The sequence below is a fragment of the Hyposmocoma kahamanoa genome, unplaced genomic scaffold, assembly GCF_003589595.1.
Source record: "Hyposmocoma kahamanoa isolate Upper Pololo Valley unplaced genomic scaffold, ASM358959v1 62, whole genome shotgun sequence".
In the NCBI taxonomy this organism is placed as follows: Eukaryota; Metazoa; Arthropoda; class Insecta; order Lepidoptera; family Cosmopterigidae; genus Hyposmocoma; species Hyposmocoma kahamanoa.
In genome coordinates, this window is record NW_020653850.1 from 19719076 (window position 1) to 19741009 (window position 21934).

Consider the following 21934-nt stretch of genomic DNA (forward strand, 5'->3'; position numbering starts at 1 on the left):
GCGCCTAAGCTCGTGTGGGTTTTATGTATTGTTTAGTAGTTAGAAGTATCTCCGTTTGTTCATACGTTAGAGTACGCAGCCATGTTGAGAACTTCATTTAACATTTTCATTTTATCATTTTATACACATTATATAATTTATTTGCATCATTATACAGCCTGGGACCTTGATAGCAGAAGAATCTTTGTATAAATGAGGTCTTAAATTGTTTTGTTTGGCATACTGAGTAGTGCCTTCTTTTGTCTGCATTAGCATGTTCAAGGTTGTATGGCATTTGTGCGTGTTGTTTCAACAATATGGCTAAAATGAAGATCTGCCTGACTGATAGAACCTCGGCATCCTGGTATAGTGTAACCGTTGAGTATCGTCGTGGTTTGAAAAGGCTCACCTTAAGTATCAACCTTTGTGCCCTTTCTAGTTGCAACAAATGACTTTTTGCAGCACCACCCCAAGTTGAAATGCCATATGTTATTACCGATTGACCCAGTGCTAAGTAGACTAATTTGAATATTTTTTTATCCATAACATGTCAAAGATTCTTAAAAATATATATCAGTTTCCGTACTCTTTGTACGAGGTTCGATATGTGATCTTTGAAATAGAGATGGTCATCAATTATAATGCCTAGGTACTTAGTATGTGACGCTTTTTCAATGAGCGGGTAAGCACAGTTAGTGCTCCAGTTAGAACAGGAGTGCGCAACTATGTTTGGGACTCTAGTTAAAGGAATGGGACCTCTGATAGAAAAGGCAAGGAATTTAGTTTTGTCAATATTCAGGGATAGAGTATTCACGGCTAGCCATTTTATAACGGTATTGAATCCCTCTTGGGCACAATCAAATCAAAAACCCCTTCCCATGTGTCGTCGTAAAACGTCAGAGTCGTGTCATCTACGTATGATACGATGTTGCAATTTCTTAATTTCATCTGACATAAGTCATTTACGTAACATAGGAAGAGGGTAGGCCCGATAATGCTACCTTGAGGAACTCCGAAAGTAATGCCGCACTCCCGACTGAGAACAGAACCAATCCTTACTTGTTGAGTTTTATTTGTCAGATAGCTCTTCACAAGATTGAGCTGTGTTCCCCTTATACCTATTGTTTCAAGTTTCCCCGTAAGTTTTGGGAAAGCGACTGTGTTAAACGCTTTTGCAAGATCTAGAAATATAATTAGACACTTCTTTTTATGATCCAATTTTTTTATAATGAAGTCTGTGAAACAGTGGAGAGCATCATCCGCCGATTTACCTAAGTAGTCGAAAACCGAATTGTGACTTCGAGAGGATATTTTTTGTTTCTAGATAGTTAGTGAGTCTTTTGTTGATTATTTTTTCAAATATTGTAGACGTAGCTGGTAATAATGATATTGGTCTATAGTTGGTTACACAGTCTCTTTTCCCATTTTTGTGGATGGGCACAACAATCGATTTTTTTAACGCACGGGGAAATACACCAGTACTCAAGGATTTATTAATTAAATAAGTTAGTGGAGGTACTACTGCTTCTTTTACAGTTTTTAGGGTGTGAGAGGAAATATTGTCCCAGCCAGTCGCGCTGTCGGATTTCAGAGACACTATTGTTTTTTCTACCTCTTCACAAGTAGTACCCAAGAGAGCAAATGAGTTGATAGATCGACATCTAAGTGCGTGAAGACGTTACATACAGGATAAATAACGTGGAATTTTCCCAGCCAGCTCTGAACCAACCTGTGCAAAGAAACTGTTTACTGCATTAGCTGATTGCATTTCAGAATCCTTGATTTTTAGTAATTCTTTTAATTGATCTTTTTGTTTATTGAGGCGTACAATGTTTTTAATATTTTTCCAAAGTTTTTTATTACTATTTTTAGGCGTGAGGAGCTCTTTTTTTCGTACTGCTGTTTACAATTCTTTAATATAGTTTTGCAAAAGTTTCTATATCTTTTATACGTGAAGCCTAGTATTTTATTATCTGGTTCTTTTTTTACTTTGATATGCATTCTATCCCTGTTCTTAATACACTTCAAAAGTCCAACTGTTATCTAGGGTTTTATTACAATTTTAGTTCGCGGTACTCTTATGAATATAGTATTTTTTAGAATTGTCTTTTGTGTGTAGTCTATAAAAAGGTTGGTAGCACTATCTAAGTCATCCGTGTTGTATATAGAATTATAGTCAAATTGTAGTGCTTCTTTTAAGATATTATGCATGTTTACTTTTTAGTGGTTTTTAACCTGTTACTCTGCGATGTGTTTTTATATTTTAAACAACACAGCTTGGTGATCCATGATGGCTGTTTGTAATATATACGTAGAATTTGTCAACTTTGTTTTTAAAATTACGTGATAAAGGTAGTTATTGTTTCCAGTGGGATGATCATATGCTGGTAACATTCCATGAAATGCTACTGTGTCGAAGTAGTTAATAACAATGTCACTTGTTTCTCTGATGTTTATGTTTATGTCGCCAACTAATATTATATTTTTATAGGAGGCGGGCTGTATTAGTAAGGTACATAGGGAAAGCACGAAAGGGTCAGGGATTTTAAAGCAGCATGGTCTGTACAAGGCTATAATTATAGTATCAGAACAAACTCTTATTATGAGACAATTCGCTTCAAGGAGCGATGGTTCTTCAACCGAGATAATATTAAAATTATTTCTTATTAGGACAACAATTCCATCGTTTTGGTTGTAGTTATTTTGAGTACTAAAGTTTGTGTATTCATGCAACTTAGGTAAGTACGTAGACGACTGAAGCCAACACTCGCTCAAGACAATAATATCGCATTCAAAAATCTAGTCGTAATAAGAGTATAGGTATACTATCAAAGTTCTTTTTTATACTCCTGATATTTTGTTGTAATATCGTTAGTTAAGAATTCAGGTTACATATTTTTGATTTACAGTTTTCAGGTTTACAGATAAAGGATTGACTTATTTTGAACTCATCTATATTTCTAATTAGTAAATTATTGTCTGGGAATTCAAAAAAATTAAAATAATAATAGTATTGCAAATAAACGATCTGGCACCAAGGCACGAACATCGGAATGAAGGATGTGTTGCATAACAATAATAAATAACTCTGTAGTCTGTGCATTTGTTTGTTCGTTGTTTTTTTTAATCTGTAGTGTATTGTAATGTGATGAGCGGCAGAACGTAATGTAAATGTATTTATGTGTGTTTTGGTACGTGTTTTGTGAAGTTAATACGAAAAAATGCGAAATTAAAATTGCATGCAAATAACGAAAGTATGTAAAGGTAGAATTATTGTGGTACATACATAAGAAAGTAAGAAATGTATAAAATGTATAAAATACACAGTCACAATTGTTTTTGCAGAATTTGAAGATCTTGTTCGTTCTTTATTTTCATCACCTGTTCACCTTCTTTTTTGCGCAGGTCACCATATACCTACCTGCTACCATATACTCGAAGTAGCCCAGCATTATTTAAAACTATTTATGGTGGCGAATTCTTGTGGCAAAAAATGTAGTCTTTTCATTTTTGTTGTTAAGTAATCTGACACATAAATTAATACTGGCGGTCCGTCTTTTTTTTGAAGTGGGTGGTATACAATTTAGAAGCCGAATTCAATTTATTAAATGTTTTTGCATAACTTAGTAACTTTTCTTTTTGTATGACAGACAATAACGCCACAACAATTGGTTTCCTTTTCTGATTTCGTGTAGCCTCTGTGAATGTTTTTTATGTGCGAGATGTCCAGAGGTATGTGAAGAGTGTTGCCCAGGTTCTCGATAAAATTACACAAATCATTAGTTGTTTCGCCACTACACATAGGAACATTTCGAACTTGAACATGAACATGATTTCAAACTTAGAACTACGAGACTTTGTGTCCAGAAGATCCAGTTTCTTTTTTCTTTTTTATTTACGGCGCTCATATTGTACAAGGCATCTTACTTTTTTAGAATTGAAAAGAATCTTGTTCATTATAATGACCATACGAGGATCACAAGAGCTGAGATTAGGTCGGACCCTTTTTAATATGTACTGTGTATAAGGTCTTAATTTATTAGCTGACATCCTTTTAAGGACATGTGCGGTACACGGAAATAAACAACTTTACTTTGGGACTCCTCCGAAATTGCGAAAAAAACGACTCTTTCACACATTATATAACAGAGGGTTTAACGTAGTATCTGATAACAAAAATACTTTCCTCCACACAATTTGGGATTTTATTAATCACGAATTCCTAGAAACGGTATATCAGTCTCTATATTACATTACATTCTAAGCATAAATATTCAAATAAGAGCCTATGCACACAACGTATTTTATAAGCGCCAGATACGCGCGTTTACGACGCCGTAAACGCGCGTCATCTGCGCGTACATGGGCCACAGACACGCTGAAATGCGCATTTGATAAAAGATAGTTTTAATTTGTTAATTTCAATTAGTTTTTGAAAGGAAGCAACTACATGAAATTCTTAGTGTAAATTCCGGTGTAGTATATAAGCTTCTTGCTTGCAACGCGATGTTTGCGCGCATTTGAATCGATTCACTACAGCGTGTTTGCGGCTCGTACGTGCCCAGATGACTCGCAGTTCGTGAAAAGCGCGACGTCGTCCGCGCGAATAAAATACGCCATATGTAAATAGGCTCTATCGTTTGCCTACCTATCGTTTTTGAACAATATTCTGTATATATTTCGCAGTCTCGGAGGCCCAGTGGTCTGCACTGTGGGCGCTGGAGTGATAGTTCTGGGCTCGATTCCCGGTAGGACCAATTTGTTAAATGAATTTTTCTAAATAAATTGTGGTTTGGGTGTCCTGAGTAGTGCCGCGAAGTGAACTCCGTTCCTCGTATTATAGGAAATTCTCTAGTTTGATCAGGACCCGACCGGGAATTGGGTATGAAATGAATGAATTAATAAAATAAGTACTCTTAATTGCACTTAAAATTACACTTGGAACACAGAACAATAACTTAAGTATAAAATTTGTAAGTTAATGTGCAATAGACGGCCTTATTGCTATATAGCAATTTCTTCCAGGCAACCTTATAAATAGAAGAAATTAGTATGGTTGTCTAGTCATTATATTATTATTATTGAACCATACGTGATATTAGAAACATCTAATTTTGTATTGGTATACAATGACGTCGTCATCGTATTAAATCAAACTCTACTAGTATAATAATTACAAATTTTAGCAAGTCTCATTTTTGGGTGTCATGATGACGAACAGAGAGGAGACGAGAGAGACTAGATAATTAATTATTATACATATATTCACGTTTTTATTAAAAAAAAAAAACAATCTGAAATGTTCATGGAATTACATTTATTTGCCAAGTTTTATTGAAATCGATTGCCGGAAAGTGCTCGAAACAGGATTCATCCCTAGTTTGCCACCTTAGAGATGGAATATTTTCTTCAAATTTAAATGGGACCAATCCTGAGGTACCCTCTTTCCAAAAAAAAAAAGAATCCTCGAAACCAGTTCACAAATACCGGAGTACACACACAAAAAAAATGCAGTCGAATTGAGAACTTCCTCTTTTTTGAAGTCGGTTAAAAGGAAGTAAGGGATTGTTGGACGAGTATGAGTTGTATTAATACGGGTCAAGCTATCCCCGTTTCCGCCGAGGCATAAAATAATTCTTTTGTCAAACAATGTGGGGAAATAATAAAAGACTAAAGAGAGGAAGATGTACATAATAATAGAAAAAGTAAAAAAATATAAAGTATCTAATATTAAAAGTAATATTTAACATGTTCGGACAGTTGTAAAAAGAAAACATTATTTACTGGTAAGTTTATTAACAGGTATAGAGATTTAATCTTTGCAAAATGTTACATGTTGACTCAAAAGTTTTCGTTTCTTACATCAAGAATTCAAACATTTCTTTTTCTGTTCTTCCTTTTTTCTTCTTGATCTTTTTGTGCTTCACAAATAAGCGGAATAAAAACAATATTAAAATCCACCATCCTTGTTCATCATCTCTCATCATCATCATTCATGATGTCAATCCTTTTTACATGAAAAAATTTAGACTAAACAACTGAACACTGTCCAAAGGTGTCACTTCACGTGGCTGTTCGTATTCGCTATGGAGTGTTTGTTGATGTAAACATTTTTGATGTACGACAAACATATAGATTGACACAGACTGACAAATATAATCTTGTAGTCAAATAAGGGGCTAAAATATTTTTTTTATGATTCAAGTCACAATAATATGGTTAGGTTAGGTGAGCTAACCTGGGGCAGGCCCCACGTGAATTCTCAGTACGTCCTCGTCGTCTGCCCTGGACCCCATTCCACTTGGTGCGCGGTAACGCAGTGGCCAGTGGGTGGGTGACTAAATCCGAGACTTTCTGTACGTGCGGGCAATTGAGGTGTTTTTGTGTCTTGCGGTGGTGTTTTGTCGGCATAGTTCTTTCGAACAATGTCCTCGAAACCTGTCGGTTCCTCGGAGCCGAGTGGTCCTATTCAGGACAGGAGGTCCATTGAGGACATGGGCGAGGTTAGGCCCACAGTGGCCATCTCAGTCGAGGCGGACGATGGGTCCGTCGTCGACTTTGATGATTTGGAGGAAGTCGCGGCTGTGAAGGACAGCGAGCAGCGACGACGACTCGAAGAGCGGAGCCCAGTCGTTATACTGGAGGACATCCTGATTAGGCCGTCCCAGTCTTTTGCGCCCAAGAGCGCGCTCCAGAAGCGCGACAAGTTCGGACGCTTCCAGCGTTCCGAGGTGGAGTCGGTGTCCGGAATGGACACTAAAAGCGCTTGTGGAAGCCGCAAAGCGGTCAAGCGACCCCCGGATGTGTCGCATTGCTCCGACTTCAGCGAGTCGGAAATAACTGCGGCGGCGCCGAAAATCAGCACCGCACGCAGGGGAGGAGGCCGCGCCGGGGCGGTAAAGAAGAAAGCCGCCTCAAACGAGGCGAAGAGATGCACGGCTGCAGAAGTGAAGGCATATGAGGCCTTCGCAACGAAGGGGCTCTCCGACCTCGACTGGGAGGACTCGGAGGCGGAAAGTTGGCACGGGGCGGCACCAAGGGCGGAAGCCCTTGCCGCCGACGTAAAACGAGCGGAGGCGATGGCGGAGGTGACGAGAATCCTCGCCGCGGTGAGCAAGTCCAGGAACCTCAAGGGTACCACCGCGGCCGAAATTAAGGATAATTTCGACTGTTTAAACCTATTTAAACTGGAGGCATCCATCGATTCTCTCGCCTCCAGGACTGTGACTGAGGAGACGAAGCGGCTTATGGCCAATAACGCTCGTCTCAGCAAGGAGGTAGACCTTATCAAGGCAGAGGTCATCGCCCTCCGGAAGGCGTTATCCGAGCGCCCTCGCCCCTCCGCCGCTGCCACTCCTGTTCTGCAGCAAGGAATTGGCGCGGACGTGGTAGAGGAGCTCAAACGTTCCTTGACCATCTCCATAGGGGAGATGGTCAATGCAAGGATTGCGAGCCTCGAGACGAGGCTCCCCCCAGCGCCGATTTTGCGGCCGCCTTTGGCGGCAGACAGACAGAGGGCGGCACTGGCGCAGTCACAGGGAGCAGCGGTTCCGTCCGTCTGCCCTCCGGCAACATCGCGGACATACGCGGTGGCCGCTGGTGCACGTGTCACTGCATCAGCACAGGTTGCGCGCGCTGCACGCACCCCACAGCTGCTGATGCCAGTTCCCACGCCAGTACCGAGGGCGGCGCAGCCAGTCACGTCCAGGTGGGTGCCAGGGACAGGGCCGCCCGCCAGACCATTGGCGAAGCTGGTCTCGGTGCCTGCACCGAGGCCGGCAGCAAAGCCGGCCAGTTACAAGGCGACTCCGCGCGCCCCAACAGGGGCCGGAGCACCGCCACCGACGCCACAGTCAGAAGGGTGGACGCTGGTGGAAAGCGTCACTCAAAGGCGTCGTGAGAGAAGGAGGCGGCAGAGGGCAAGACAGGCAGCTGCGAAAGCGGCTGCCGCGCCCGCGACGACGAGGGCCCAGCCTAAGCCGAGGAAGGCCATTCCTCCTCCTCGGCCACGATCAACGGCTGTGGTTCTCACTCTGCAACCGGCGGCCTTAGAAAAGGGAGTCACGTACGCTCAGACGATCTCCCGTGCACGTCAAGCGTTCAATCTTCAGGAGCTGGAAATCGAAGACGTGCGTATCAGGGAGACCGCCACCGGGGCCCGCATTTTGGAGGTCCCGGGCGCCGCCAGCGATGAAAAGGCAGACCGCCTGGCCTCCAGGCTCCGGGAAGTGTTGGGCGACGACGTTGCGGTGGCACGGCCCACAAAATGCGTGGAGCTGCGCATCTCCGACCTCGACGACTCCGTCGAGGCCGAGGTAGTGCGTGCGGCCGTGGTGGCGAAAGGGTCATGCTCCGTTGACCAGGTTCGGGTGGGCGCGATCGCCACCGGAGCGGACGGCCGCGGGGCAGTCGTCGTACGCTGCCCTATCGTCGTCGCCAAGGCGGTGGTCGCCACAAAGTTCCGGGTGGGGTGGAGCACTGCACACGTCAGGGTGCTTGAGCCATTGCCCATGCGGTGCTATCGCTGCATGGGCATCGGTCACGTAGGGCGTCGCTGCCCAGTGAGCTCGGACCGGAGCAATTTATGCTACCGGTGCGGCAAGCCAGGTCACCGGGCGGCTGGATGTCAGGCGGAGCCAAAGTGTGCCGTCTGCGCCGATCTTGGTCGGCCGGCGGCGCACATAATGGGAGGGAAGGCGTGTCGCCCTCCCCCAATGAAGGCTAAGGAGGCCCCAGGGAACCAGGCCTCCACCGCAGCGACGGTACCTGCGGCTTTGCCAGTGGAGGAAGTTGAGATGTCTATTGATGGACAGACTTGAACTCAACTTCCTCCAGACGAACCTGAACCACTGCGCCAGAGCACAGGACTTGTTCATGCAGTCCATGGCGCAGTGGTCAGTGGACGTTGCGGTAGCCGCGGACCCGTACTACGTTCCCAGGCATTCCAACTGGGCTGGGGACGTGGACGGCGTCGTGGCCATCGTCACGCCGTCGGCGGCTCCCCCTCTCGTCGTAAAAGAGAGGGGGGCCGGTTACGTGGTGGCAGTGTGCGGAGGAGGGGTGGCGGTAGTGGGCGTTTATTTTTCGCCCAACCGCCCAATGGTCGAGTTTGAGCCGTTCTTGTTGAGGCTCAGCTCGGCCGTGAGGAGGCTCGCCCCGGCGAATATTTTGGTAATGGGCGACCTCAATGCCAAATCGCCGGCTTGGGGCAGCCGCTTGCCCAACGCCAAGGGGCGAGCGGTGCATGCGTGGGTGACGGCCAACGGCCTGGTCGTCGCCAACCGCGGCACCGCCAACACCTGCGTGAGGAGGTGGGGGGGTTCCATCGTGGACATAACGTTCGCGACCCCCACCCTAGCCTCACAAGTGCAGGACTGGCGGGTGCTGGAGGGGGAGGAGACCCTTTCGGACCACGTATACATAAGGTTCAGGGTCTCCTCCTCGCAGGCGTCAACGACGGCGCCTGCACGGCGAGGGCGAGGGCGAGAGGGGTTTCCCCGTTGGGCCCTCGCCAAATTCGATGCCGAAAGGGCAACGGAGGCGGCTATCGTGGCCGCATGGGGCGTTTCCCCCCAAGTGGGTTCGAACGAGATGGCAGTCGGGTTCAGAAGGAATCTGACTGCCATCTGCGATGCCGCAATGCCCCGTACCGGCGGCAGGCCTCCCAACAAGAGGGAGGTCTACTGGTGGACGCACGAGCTCGCGCTTCTGCGATCCGCCAGCAACGCCGCGCGGAGGGCGCACAAGCGGTGTCGCAGAAGGCGTCACACGCCCCAGGAGGAGGAAATCCACCACGCCGCCTATAGGGCGGCGCAAGAGGAGCTCCGAGTCGGCATAAGCCGGGCCCAAGATCTGGCCCGGCAGGGGTTCCTAGCCACGTTGGATGGGGACCCCTGGGGGCGCCCGTACAAGATGGTGCGCAACAAGTTGCAGCACCGGGCGCCCCCCGCCGAGACGATGGAGACGGAGCTCCTCAATCAAGTGGTGGCTGGCCTGTTCCCGGAGGGGGATGAGAGTTTCTCTCCTCCCTCCATGACTCCGCCGATTGCGGAGCCGGAACAGGCCGATACAGTTCCTCCAGTCACACAGGAGGAACTAAAGGCGGCAGCGGACCGGCTCAGAGCCACAAGAAAGGCCCCCGGTCCGGACGGTGTGCCAGGGAAAGTCCTGGCACTCGCGTTGGAACACCTGGGAGAACGCGTATTGAAGCTCTTCGATGCCAGCTTGGCGTCGGGGAGCTTCCCCCAGGTGTGGAAGGAGGGCCGCCTTTGCCTCCTCCTGAAGGAAGGGCGTCCGGTCGAGTCCCCATCAGCGTATCGGCCCATCGTGCTGCTCGATGAGGCGGGTAAGCTTTTCGAGCGAGTGCTCGCTCCCCGCATCATCGAGCACCTCGACAGTGTGGGCCCCGATGTGTCGTCGCACCAGTTCGGATTTCGGGCTGGGCGTTCGACCATCGATGCGATAGCGGAGCTAAGGGGACAGGTGAGGAGGGCCAAGGCGGAACGGGGGATTGTTGTGGCGGTGTCGTTGGACATCGCCAACGCGTTCAACAGTATCCCGTTCTCCGTCATCGAGGAGGCCCTAAAGTTCCACCGCCTGCCTCAATATCTGAGGCAGGTGGTGTCGAGCTACCTCACCGGGAGGAAGATCTCCTTCCTTGACCGGAACGGGGAGATGAGGGAGCGGAGCATGTGCCGCGGGGTTCCACAGGGCTCGGTTCTGGGCCCGCTATTGTGGAACCTCGGATACGACTACGTGCTCCGAGGATCTCTCCCCGTTGGACTGGGTGTCATCTGCTACGCAGATGACACTCTAGTCTACGCCCGGGGGCGGGATTGGGGGGAAGCGTCGCGACTGGCCACGGAGGGAAGCGCCCTAGTGGTCAGCCGCATTGGGGAGCTGGGGCTCACGGTCGCCTTCGACAAAACAGAGGTCATAGCATTCTATGGCCTCCGTCGAGGGCCTCCGCCCGGCTCCTGGGTGGAGGTGGGAGGAAGGAGGGTCGGGGTGAGCCCTCATATAAAGTATCTTGGGCTCACCCTGGACAGCCGGTGGAACTTCAAAGAGCACTTCCACCGGCTGTCGCCGCGACTCGTGTCCGCCGCGGCGGCGCTTGGGCGCCTTATGCCAAACGTGGGGGGACCCAGCTCCCTATGTCGTCGGCTTTATGCTGGCGTCATACGGAGCATGGCCCTCTACGGGGCGCCCATCTGGGCGGAGGCCCTCACCACCAGACTGCGGCCGCTTCTGCGCAGACCGCAGAAGCTAATGGCGGTGAGGGCGATTCGGGCGTACCGGACGGTTTCCGGAGCGGCGGCATGCGCCCTGGCTGGATCCGCACCCTGGGAGCTCGAGGCGTCCGTCCTCGAGCAGACCTACAGGTGCCGTGCGGAAGCCAGGGCACGTGGAGAGCGCCCCACACTAGAGGAGCTAGTGGGGGTTCGGCGTGCCGCCAAGACCGCCGTCCAGGCGGGATGGGAGGAGGCACTCCGATCGGCCAGATACGGGGAGCGCACCGTCCAGGCGCTGCTCCCTGTACTGGCCGATTGGAGAAAGAGGAGGCACGGGTCCCTCACCTACCGTCTTGTTCAGGTACTCACCGGACACGGCTGTTTCGGTGACTACCTGCACAAGATCGCACGGAGGGAGGTGACCCCGGAGTGTCACGAGTGCAGCGCTGCTACAGACTCGGCGAGGCACACCTTGGAGGTGTGCCCGACCTGGAGCCAGCAGCGCCGGGATCTCGTAGAGGTGGTGGGACGAGACCTCTCACTGCCCAGCATAGTTAGAGCCATGCTGGGAAGCGAGAGGTCATGGCAGGCGATGGTCTCCTTCTGCGAGGACGTGATGTCGCAGAAGGAGACAGCCGAACGGGTCCGCGAAGACAGCGCCCTTTCGGACCCCATTCGGCGTCGGCGGAGAGGACGCACGCGACGGCTCTTCGCCGACCGCCTGCGTCCCATCAGCGGAGGCCAGCAGGGTGCGGGGTTGGGAGACCCTGCCCCTGCATTGCACAGGCCTCCGCCGCCGGTAGATGCCCCAAATGTTCCGGGGCATCTCCGTGTAGGTCGCCCCCCATGATTAAGGGGGCGATGGTGTAGGGGTCCGCCCAAAGGCGGACCAGCACCACCGGAGTCGCGGTAGCATCTGAAAGGGACCCCGCGGCTCCGGCGCCAGGTGCGCGCAGGAACATCGTGAGGTTTTTAGTGGGTATGCTCTTGGGGATCGACATAGTCCCCAGGAGAGAGTCCCACATATCCCCGCCGTCTCCCAGCGGCGGGGAATGCGTAACGCATTTTCCTCACGATAAAAAAAAAAAAAAAAAAAGGTGAGCTAACCTAACCTAAGTTAGGTTATTTAAAATAATTTACCTAGCATTAACGACGCAATGATTGAAAGAAGCAAAAAATAAACAAAATAATTAGACGTGTGTCAATCGCGATCGATCGAATCAAAATGACAGATCGAATCAAACAGCACCTGTGACCCTATAACCCAGGCTACTTTCTAGCTTAATAACCCGATGATTTTAGAGTTTCATGGGTCATGCGCGCAATATTCGACTTTATCGCTATAATTTTAGAGATTATTCAACAATTCACAATATTATCATTTTCTCTCACTCATGACACAGTTCGCCTTCTCACTCTTCGTTTGGGTCGAACATTTGTTCGATAGAGATCGAACCAAAAAGTCAAGCAATTGATCAACGAGTCAATGGGTCAACGGGTTAACGGATCAACGGATCCATTGAGTGTATCAATAATTCTCCGTGACGTAGTGTCCATTGCATGGTAATATTGTAAGTTTAATCTGTTTCTCGGTATGTTGTGTATATTTATGAATGCACTAGCTAATATTAAAATGTTAAGGAATAATAAATTAATAATTTTGAATACTCATACGTTTTTGGTTATGTATTTTTGTTTTGTAACACCGTTACTTTTACTAGAAAGAAATTTTAATGTCCTAAGTGTGATTTAACTATAGACACATTACCCATCAGCAGGAAAGAATAAAAGCTAATTCTATAATTTGACACTTTTAAACGCCATATGGAAGTATCACCGTACATACGGTGACCCCCTAAAATATCGAATATATGATCGAATCGTTTGACCCGATCATATTACGCATGGGTCATGATCAACCCGGGTTATCAAAAATAATCGACCGACTCAGGTCTAGAAATAATTGTATATTTACATGTAATTATATCCTTGGTGTAAAAGGCCACATCTGCAAAATTACAACAATTTAAGTGAGAAGTAAGAATTCGAGAAGGTCCTTGACAAACCGTCCTCGTCGGAATCACTGCTATTGATCACTGAGGAGATCGTTATCTTCAAGGTATGACAGGAGACGGTTGGTAAGTACACGATCCTTAATTTTGCTGAGTATGGAAGTGACTGAGATAGGTCTATAGTTGACAGGGTCAGCTCTCTTCCTTTTTTAGGCACAGGTTGCAGCTTGCGAGCTTCCTCGACCTGGGAACTATACCAATCTCAAGTGAGAGGCAATACGAGCGTATGAGAATAGGAGACATTTCAAGCGCACAGTTACAATATGAATATTTACTGCCTCGCTTTGAAGGGAAAATCAACAAATGTTCGACGTTTTGGAAAAGATTGTAAACACTTTGAAAGTATCTGAAGCCTTTGTGATGGACTATGGTCCTAAACTCTCCCGTGGCAAAGCAGTACGAAGTACTGTTGATATAATAACCATTCTTTAGTACTTTTTTATTTTATTTTTTTATTTATTGCTGTGATATCTTAATGGCATCAATGTAATGGCTGAATACAAAGATAAACTTAAAAGAAAATCGGTACACTGAGGTCGTAAACATAAGACACAGATTAGCCTGACATAATTGCCACTTACGTACCGAAAATGTGGTTAATAGGGAATGAAATAGTTATAGGGAATTAAGTAAATGAACTTTTGGTCAAATTATTACAGACGTAATTTTATTGCTCTGAAGCTGTCTCTTATTCCGAATTCTGAAATCTTTCTCGATTTTCTGTTTTCTAGTAAACAGAACAAAAACAAAAAAGTATACTTTCTTCCGTTTGGTACAATATGGTACATAGGGCAATTTGTATGCTTGTGTCAGAAAAATAATTGGAAAAGAAAATTATACTGGAAGTCCGTACTTCTGGAAATCCGCACGTGTTTAAATAACAAAGTGGTCAAAAGATGGTAAGTACCCAAGAAAGCAAATCTTATATCAATATTATATTTCAGTATAGTAAGATATAGGAAGATGTTTAAGTACTAAATACTTACATCAATATATCCACGCAAGTTTTCCTCAGCAAAACTCTGAATCACTGGGCCACTCTTTGGGGCAAATCTCTTCTAAGGAGCGTTTGAGTCGCCTCCTTGAAATCTCCGGTGACCAGAAGACTGGCAGCAGCAAGAGCATAGCCTTCAATCAAATTTTGTACCATCCTAGACGAGTTAAGCATATTTGGTATCCTATTTCAATAGAATACCAAATATGCAGTAGCCACTGTATTAATTCTGCCACCAAGCTGTAATTTGAGTATTATTGCGTTCCGGTTTTAGAGGGCAAGTGTGCTGGCGTAAATACAAGCATATGGGGCTTGTCCACTTTTTATCCCAAGGACAGCCACGTGGCAGTACAATTTAAAGCGTTTTTACACTAAACGATTTCAAGGGCCTTGCGGTAAGAGTGGGCTCAAGTTCGAGCGCAGCTGATTAACTTATACATAAGTCGCCATAGTTACGGACCCTACTCCCTTACTGCTAATACACCTCCCTAACATAGACTATTGAGAGTATCATTTCCGAATTCGCGAAAATGAGGATTCGAAATGTCACAGGGATCATTTTGTTTAGGTGTAAAAGCGATATTCGTATTTTCTCGTATTCAAATCGGACTTAGTGCACAAGCGACATCCGAAATGAGTCCCAGGGTTCTAGATTTGTATAGTCTCGGATTTGGAATGAATACGAATCTTATGTAGTGCGCAAACGCGCGGGTCCCTTGAAATCGGATAGGATTACTGGCTTACTCGTCCCGTCATCACTTTATATCATTAAAAAATTTTATATAATTGCCATGTAAGTTGTATAAACACGATTTCCCTACGGGAATTATGTTTAAGTGCGACGTTTTTTCACGCCGGACCAGTTATGCCTGCTGTACAAAACACAGGTCCGGTCTTGCGGTGAGTATTGTTCGCACTTGTGGGACGGCTCCGCCAAGTACTTACTCGATGCCTTGGATAAATTACAGCGTCGCGTCGTGCTACTCGAATCATAGGCGACGAAGAGGTCTCATCACGCCTTGAACCTCTGCAACTGCGTAGAGATGTTGCATCGCTTAGCGCCTTTTACCGCATGTACCATGGTGAGTGCTCTGAAGAGCTGTTCAACCTCATCCCCCCTTCCCCGTTCCTGCTCAGAAGCACGCGTGCTGGCCTTCGTAGTCACCGTTTCACTACCTGCCGCATTCCATCGCGTACTAAAAGGTTCGGTGGCTCCTTTCTCTGCCGCACGGTTGACAAATGGAACTCCCTTCCGGCACATGTCTTCCCTCCCTCTTAGAATATGGGGTCCTTCAAACGAGGCGTGAAGAGGCAGGCAGGGTGGAGGTGGCTAGTGCAGTGAGGATTCCATCGCTGCACTAGGTTCCTTCGCGTTTGGATACCACTTTCCACTTAACATCAGGTGGAGTGGAGTCATTTGCCTGTCATGTGTAAAAAAAAAAAAAATTTATTATGAAACTAATTGTACCTACAAAAAATTACATTTGCGATACAATAAGGCATTGCTAAAGGCTTAAAACATCATGAAAATACGGAAACAAAAGAAATATTTTACAGATCTACGTCTTATAAATCTTCAAGTAATTACCGCGATTCTACAATAAAACGTGGAACAAAATTTAGTCTGCAACGTGTTTCCAGAGAATAATCAATTCGTACATATACAGGTTGGCACCAAAAGATCTGCGAAATTTAATAATGTAAAAAAGTTTATAAAGTTTAAAATAAAAGATTATAAGCGGGCAATCGCGTGCAAGAGAGAGTGCGGAAGATTACTTACATAAGTATTAATTACAAAATCATAATAAATAGCATCAATATATAAATAGTGTAATATATACATATAGGTACATAAATAAGTATGTAAAAAAAATACAATAAGATGATTACTAAGAGAGTTCAGCAAGAAAATGCGCTTTCAACCTTTTCTTGGAAGAAGTGATAGACGGGCTAGACTGGATATGGGAAGGGAGTCTGTTCCACAACTGCCCTGCACAAGAAGAAAAGAAGTTAAAAAAGATATTTGTTTTACAATTAGGACGAACGAGCATCTTAGTGATGGACGGACGCCTGGAATGGGTGGGAGGGGGTAGCAACTGGAACCGGAAACGAAGATAGGAAGGGGAGTTGGCGTCATGAAGTATATTAAAAAGGACGGACAGGATATGCACTTCACGGCGAAGGCGAATTGGGAGCCATTTTAACCGAGCGCGAAATTCGGAAACTCGACCAAACTTACGGAGACCGAAAACAAATGGGATAACTAAGTTTTCTAGGCGCTCTAGTTTATTCATAAGCTCTTCGGTCACATCTAAATAACAAACATCGGCACTGTCGAGTATGGGGAGTAGAAGATGAAAAGAGAGAAAGTATTGGAGTCGTTTGAGCGAGTGAAATGAGAAGTGCATTCGTCTGTTAACCTCGTTAACATGAGAAGTCCAAGACAATTTTATTTTTATTACAATGACACGGATTTTACAGTTCTGTTTCGTACACTAGGAGATTGAATTAATATTAAATTTAACACATTTTATTCAAATGGTTGTTGTGCTTCGGTACCACATACATGGTGTCTTTGCAAAATCATGAAAGGATATCCTGTATCCTAATGCTTTATAAGGGCACCGCTAAGATTTACTGTCTCGCCGACCAAGGTTGTAATTTTATTGCAATTACACGGGTTTTATTGTTCTGCTTCCTTTATTAGCAGATTCATTTAATATTAAATTTTATATAATTTATATTATTAATATATTTTGTTTATATTTTATACAGGGTGTCCCGGGACGCGACGTCAAGCCGGAACGGGGTGATAGGCCAGGTCATAACTGTTATCAGAAAAATAAAAAATAAAATCTATGTCATGTATTTTAAAAATTATGACCATTTTGAAAAAAATCGAAAAATATACACCCTGTGACGCATTTTCACTTCCCGTTTCTACAAATTTCCACTTTATTTTAATTTTTTTATTATTTTGTAACCCTGAGTAATGCTCCTGTAGCTAGTCGTCTAAAATTTTGACACAACTGCTCTAATTTTGAAAAAAAAATGACACATTATTCCCATATCAAAAGAGAAATTGAATTTTCGTTCAATTTCAACTCACTCTACCGAAAAAAAAATGTACTACACTGGTTGGGCAAGTAGCTTTAAAAGTTGGCGCATTTTAAGAGGATTCCAAAATGGTATTACACTTGCTACTTTATTTCTTAGATTATGGTCAAATAATTTTTTTTGTGAACAAAACCGGTTTTCAACTATTTTTTATTTCTTAATTTAAATTTATTTAGTGTACCCAATCCTTCGCTCGGAACGGTAACTATGACATAATTCTTAACGGTAACTATGAGAGAGACGGAGAGAGCTATTCTACGAAGTGTGAGTGAGATAGAGAGTGACGCTGCTAATGTGTGAGATTCATAATTCTAGTATGAGAGAGACGGAGAGAGCTTTTCTACGAAGTGTGAGTGAGATAGAGAGTGACGCCGCTAATTTAAATTAATGGCATCATTATTTTTTTCTTTGAGCTTAGGATAGTTCCATTAAATAAAAAATCTATTTAAGTAAAATTATGATTTTATTTAAATTACAGCAAATGTTCAAAATGCTTTCCTTCAGCTGCAATACACGCCCGACATCTTTTGAGAAATGATCGGGATATTAAACGGGCGAATCTTCCGTTATTAACAAATTCTCCTGCTTCTGCTATTCTCGCACGTAGCTCCGCCAAGTCTTCTATTGGTTTATGGTAAACTTTTTCTTTCATTGCTCCCCAGTAAAAGAAATCGAGTGGATTTAAATCTGGAGAACGGGCTGGCCACGAGATTGTGCCAGACCGTCCTATCCACCTGCCCGGGTATTCCTCATCGAGGTATGCTCTAACTGAGCGGGCATAATGCGCCGGGCAGCCATCTTGCTGGTACCACATATCTCTGTAAATGTTTAATGGTACGTCTTCCAGTAAATTTGGCAATTGATTTTGTAGAAAATCTAAATAAATTTCGCTATCCAAGTTCTCTGGCAACTCATAGGGCCCAATGATTTTCCCATTTAAAATCCCTGTCCACATGTTCACTTTAAAGCGGTATGTGACCTGTCTTGTCTCATCAAATGTGGATTTTCTACATGCCACTCGTGTAGGTTATGTAAGTTCATGTAACCATCTTTTTTAAATGTTGATTCATCAGACCATAACATTTTTTGTAGGAATTGCGGATCTTCTCGGTGTCTCTCTAGCATTGTTTGGCAAAATGCAACTCTCGGTGAATAATCGCGCTCAAGTAATGACTGTACTCTCTGTACATGGAACGGGTGGAGTTTATTGTATTGTAAAATTCGGTGTGCTACACTTGTTGGCACTCCTGTAGTTGCTTCAATTCCACGTACCGAAGAACTCGGGTTTTCTTCCACTGCTTCCATTACGACGTCCTCGTAATGATGGAAACTTCTACTTTCACTATGCGCTTCGCTTGGGAATCGTCCCTCTGAGAGCAAACGGTGCACATTCGTAAAAACTCGATGATCGGGATGACGAGCAGCATTTGGGTACCTCTCACGATAAAGTCTAGCTGCAGCACTAGCATTGCATCTGCATTCCCCATAAATGAGGTGCATGTTGGCATATTCCTGTACGGTGTACACGGACATGGTGTCACAACACAATCACAGTGGTCCAGAGGAAAGCAAAGGTCGTAAAAAAGAGAAACTAAACAGTCCAAATCCAAATCAAAAGCAATCGGGGTCCAATAAACGAAGCAAAAGGTTGTTAGTACGAAATCAAGACGAACGAATACGGAAAGGTGCGCAGTAAACGAAGTAGCGTAACGTACTGTCGTTATTGTGAATTGTGCTCGCACTAGTAGAATAATATCTATCCGTCTCACACATTAGCGGCGTCACTCTCTATCTCACTCACACTTCGTAGAAAAGCTCTCTCCGTCTCTCTCATACTAGAATTATGAATCTCACACATTAGCAGCGTCACTCTCTATCTCACTCACACTTCGTAGAATAGCTCTCTCCGTCTCTCTCATAGTTACCGTTAAGAATTATGTCATAGTTACCGTTCCGAGCGAAGGATTGGGTACACTAAATAAATTTAAATTAAGAAATAAAAAATAGTTGAAAACCGGTTTTGTTCACAAAAAAAATTATTTGACCATAATCTAAGAAATAAAGTAGCAAGTGTAATACCATTTTGGAATCCTCTTAAAATGCGCCAACTTTTAAAGCTACTTGCCCAACCAGTGTAGTACATTTTTTTTTCGGTAGAGTGAGTTGAAATTGAACGAAAATTCAATTTCTCTTTTGATATGGGAATAATGTGTCATTTTTTTTTCAAAATTAGAGCAGTTGTGTCAAAATTTTAGACGACTAGCTACAGGAGCATTACTCAGGGTTACAAAATAATAAAAAAATTAAAATAAAGTGGAAATTTGTAGAAACGGGAAGTGAAAATGCGTCACAGGGTGTATATTTTTCGATTTTTTTCAAAATGGTCATAATTTTTAAAATACATGACATAGATTTTATTTTTTATTTTTCTGATAACAGTTATGACCTGGCCTATCACCCCGTTCCGGCTTGACGTCGCGTCCCGGGACACCCTGTATTTATTAATATATTTTGTTTAATTGGATTTTTTCTTTCGATGCGACGTCTATGGTGTATTTGATAAACATGAGAGGATCAAGTAATTTTGAAAAATAACTGCATCCGTGACCGAACGGTTGGTCTGCCACGCAGAGGTCCCGGGTTCGATTCGGGAGAAATATTGGTATGGCCTTAATTTATTTCTCTGGGAGTTAGGGTATAATTTGTGGTTGTCTATGCGTGTCTGTTAGTGTGTATCCCTAGTGCGGCACTATGAGTGTGTGTTACATTATTATTAAAGTCGTCACCAAATAAGATGCCAAATTTGACACTTGTCATCGTGACGCGAATAGGGATGTGGACTAATCATATCGATAATCACATTATACGATTTTCACGAGAAATCGATTCAAAATTTTAAGAGTTTATGATTGTTTAAATTATCTTTCGGTTCATTGTTGTTCAGGGTGCCTAAAAGGCAAAATCATGCAATTCTATTAAAAACAATTCATTTGCAGAATTCCTTGCAATTCTGTAGCAATTCCTCTTATTTTCGTATAATTGTCCCACATTCCGATGAATTGTACCCAATTCTTTAAATTTTGATTTTATAATATTCATAAATGTTTTATTACCAGAATTTAGTGTAAATAAGTATATTCATCAATAAAACAACTACATAAGTCAATATTTTTTCCGAGAAATCGAAGTAACTCGGTGAAATTCGGCGATTAATTGCTTACAACACTATTATTAAGAAAAAATAGCTTGAGGACGTAACTGTTTTCAGGACGTTTCGTAGAAACTCAAAATTGCATTTTATTTTGGAATTCATGCGAAAACAGTACTTCAAATATGTTTTGTCAGTATGTAATGTTTCAATAAAATTTATGCATTTTTTAAACTCAATTATGCTAATTGCTGTTTGTTTATTGTTTCATTGACCGCATTTAAAGTTCGTACTATCGCCTTCGTTAGCTGTCAAATTTGGCCTTTTATTTGGTGACAACTAGACGAGTATTATAATTGAATAGAACTCCTTGTGAAAGAGTTCGTCTAGGAAAGTACTGCCACCATACCTATTTCTTTTCCATATCTATTATCTAGCATTACTCCGTTGCGGTTTTGAAGGTTAAGGACGCTGGTGAAACTACAGGAACATTCCTGTAGTTTTACCAGCGCCCATAAATTTTATGTTTCACAATGGCGGGCGCAATGGCACTATTTGCGATTTAATATGCTAAATAGTATTGCAACTGTTATGGGTAGGGAGTTGCTTACCATCAGGCGCACGACTTGTTGGTACGGGAGGACTTTATAATCATAAAAAAATACATTAACAATAACTAGATTAAATGAATTTATTACATGAATATTTACTGCCTCGCTTTGAGGGAGGAGGCACCGCAAACGTTTATAAGGTAAGGTCGTAAACCCTCCGAAATTATATTAGAGATATTGTTCACTCCATGCAAAGGTAGCATTGTGGCTTATATGTATGCACACCCGCCGCGTTTCGTGTACGGACGCACACATTCGCATACCCTCAAGGTGTACTCAAGTTGCACAGCGTGGATCATCGCACGCAGCATTCATTAAGTATTTCTTGAATACTAGATGTGTTTATTGTTTCGTTTTTGGTTGTTTGAACAAGAGTCAAATTCATAATTATTCAGCATTTCATTTGTATTTTTAACCTACTTCAAAAAAGGATGTGGTTCTCAATTCTCAAAACTGTTTTTTTTTTGTGTGTATGTTACACGATTATTTTTGTGAACCAATTTTGATGATTCTTTTTTTTTGTTAGCTAGTGGTACCCTACCTCAATATTGGTCTCATTTAAATTTGTAGAAAATATTCCACCTCTAAGGGTGGCACGCTATGGAATGACTCCGGTTTCGCGCAATTTCAACAAAAACTTGGCTAATATATGTAATTCCACAAACATTTGAAGACGGTTTTTTTTTAAGAAAAAAGTTACAATTCTCTCGAGTTACTAATCAGCGATGCTAGTATAAGAATGTCAATATACGAGTACTGCATTTGACAAATGTATTTCAATA

At 43.9% G+C, this 21934-nt stretch overlaps 1 protein-coding gene across 1 annotated transcript; it reads left to right on the forward strand.

Annotated features, from left to right (window-relative positions):
• Positions 1 to 6404: 6404 nt before the first annotated feature.
• Positions 6405 to 13335, forward strand: LOC113229805. The gene is made up of 3 exons (XM_026463485.1): positions 6405 to 8675; positions 8737 to 11571; positions 13264 to 13335. Exons 1-3 carry the CDS (start codon positions 6405 to 6407, stop codon positions 13333 to 13335), a joined length of 5178 nt encoding a protein of 1725 aa, XP_026319270.1.
• The last annotated feature ends 8599 nt before the right edge of the window (positions 13336 to 21934 follow it).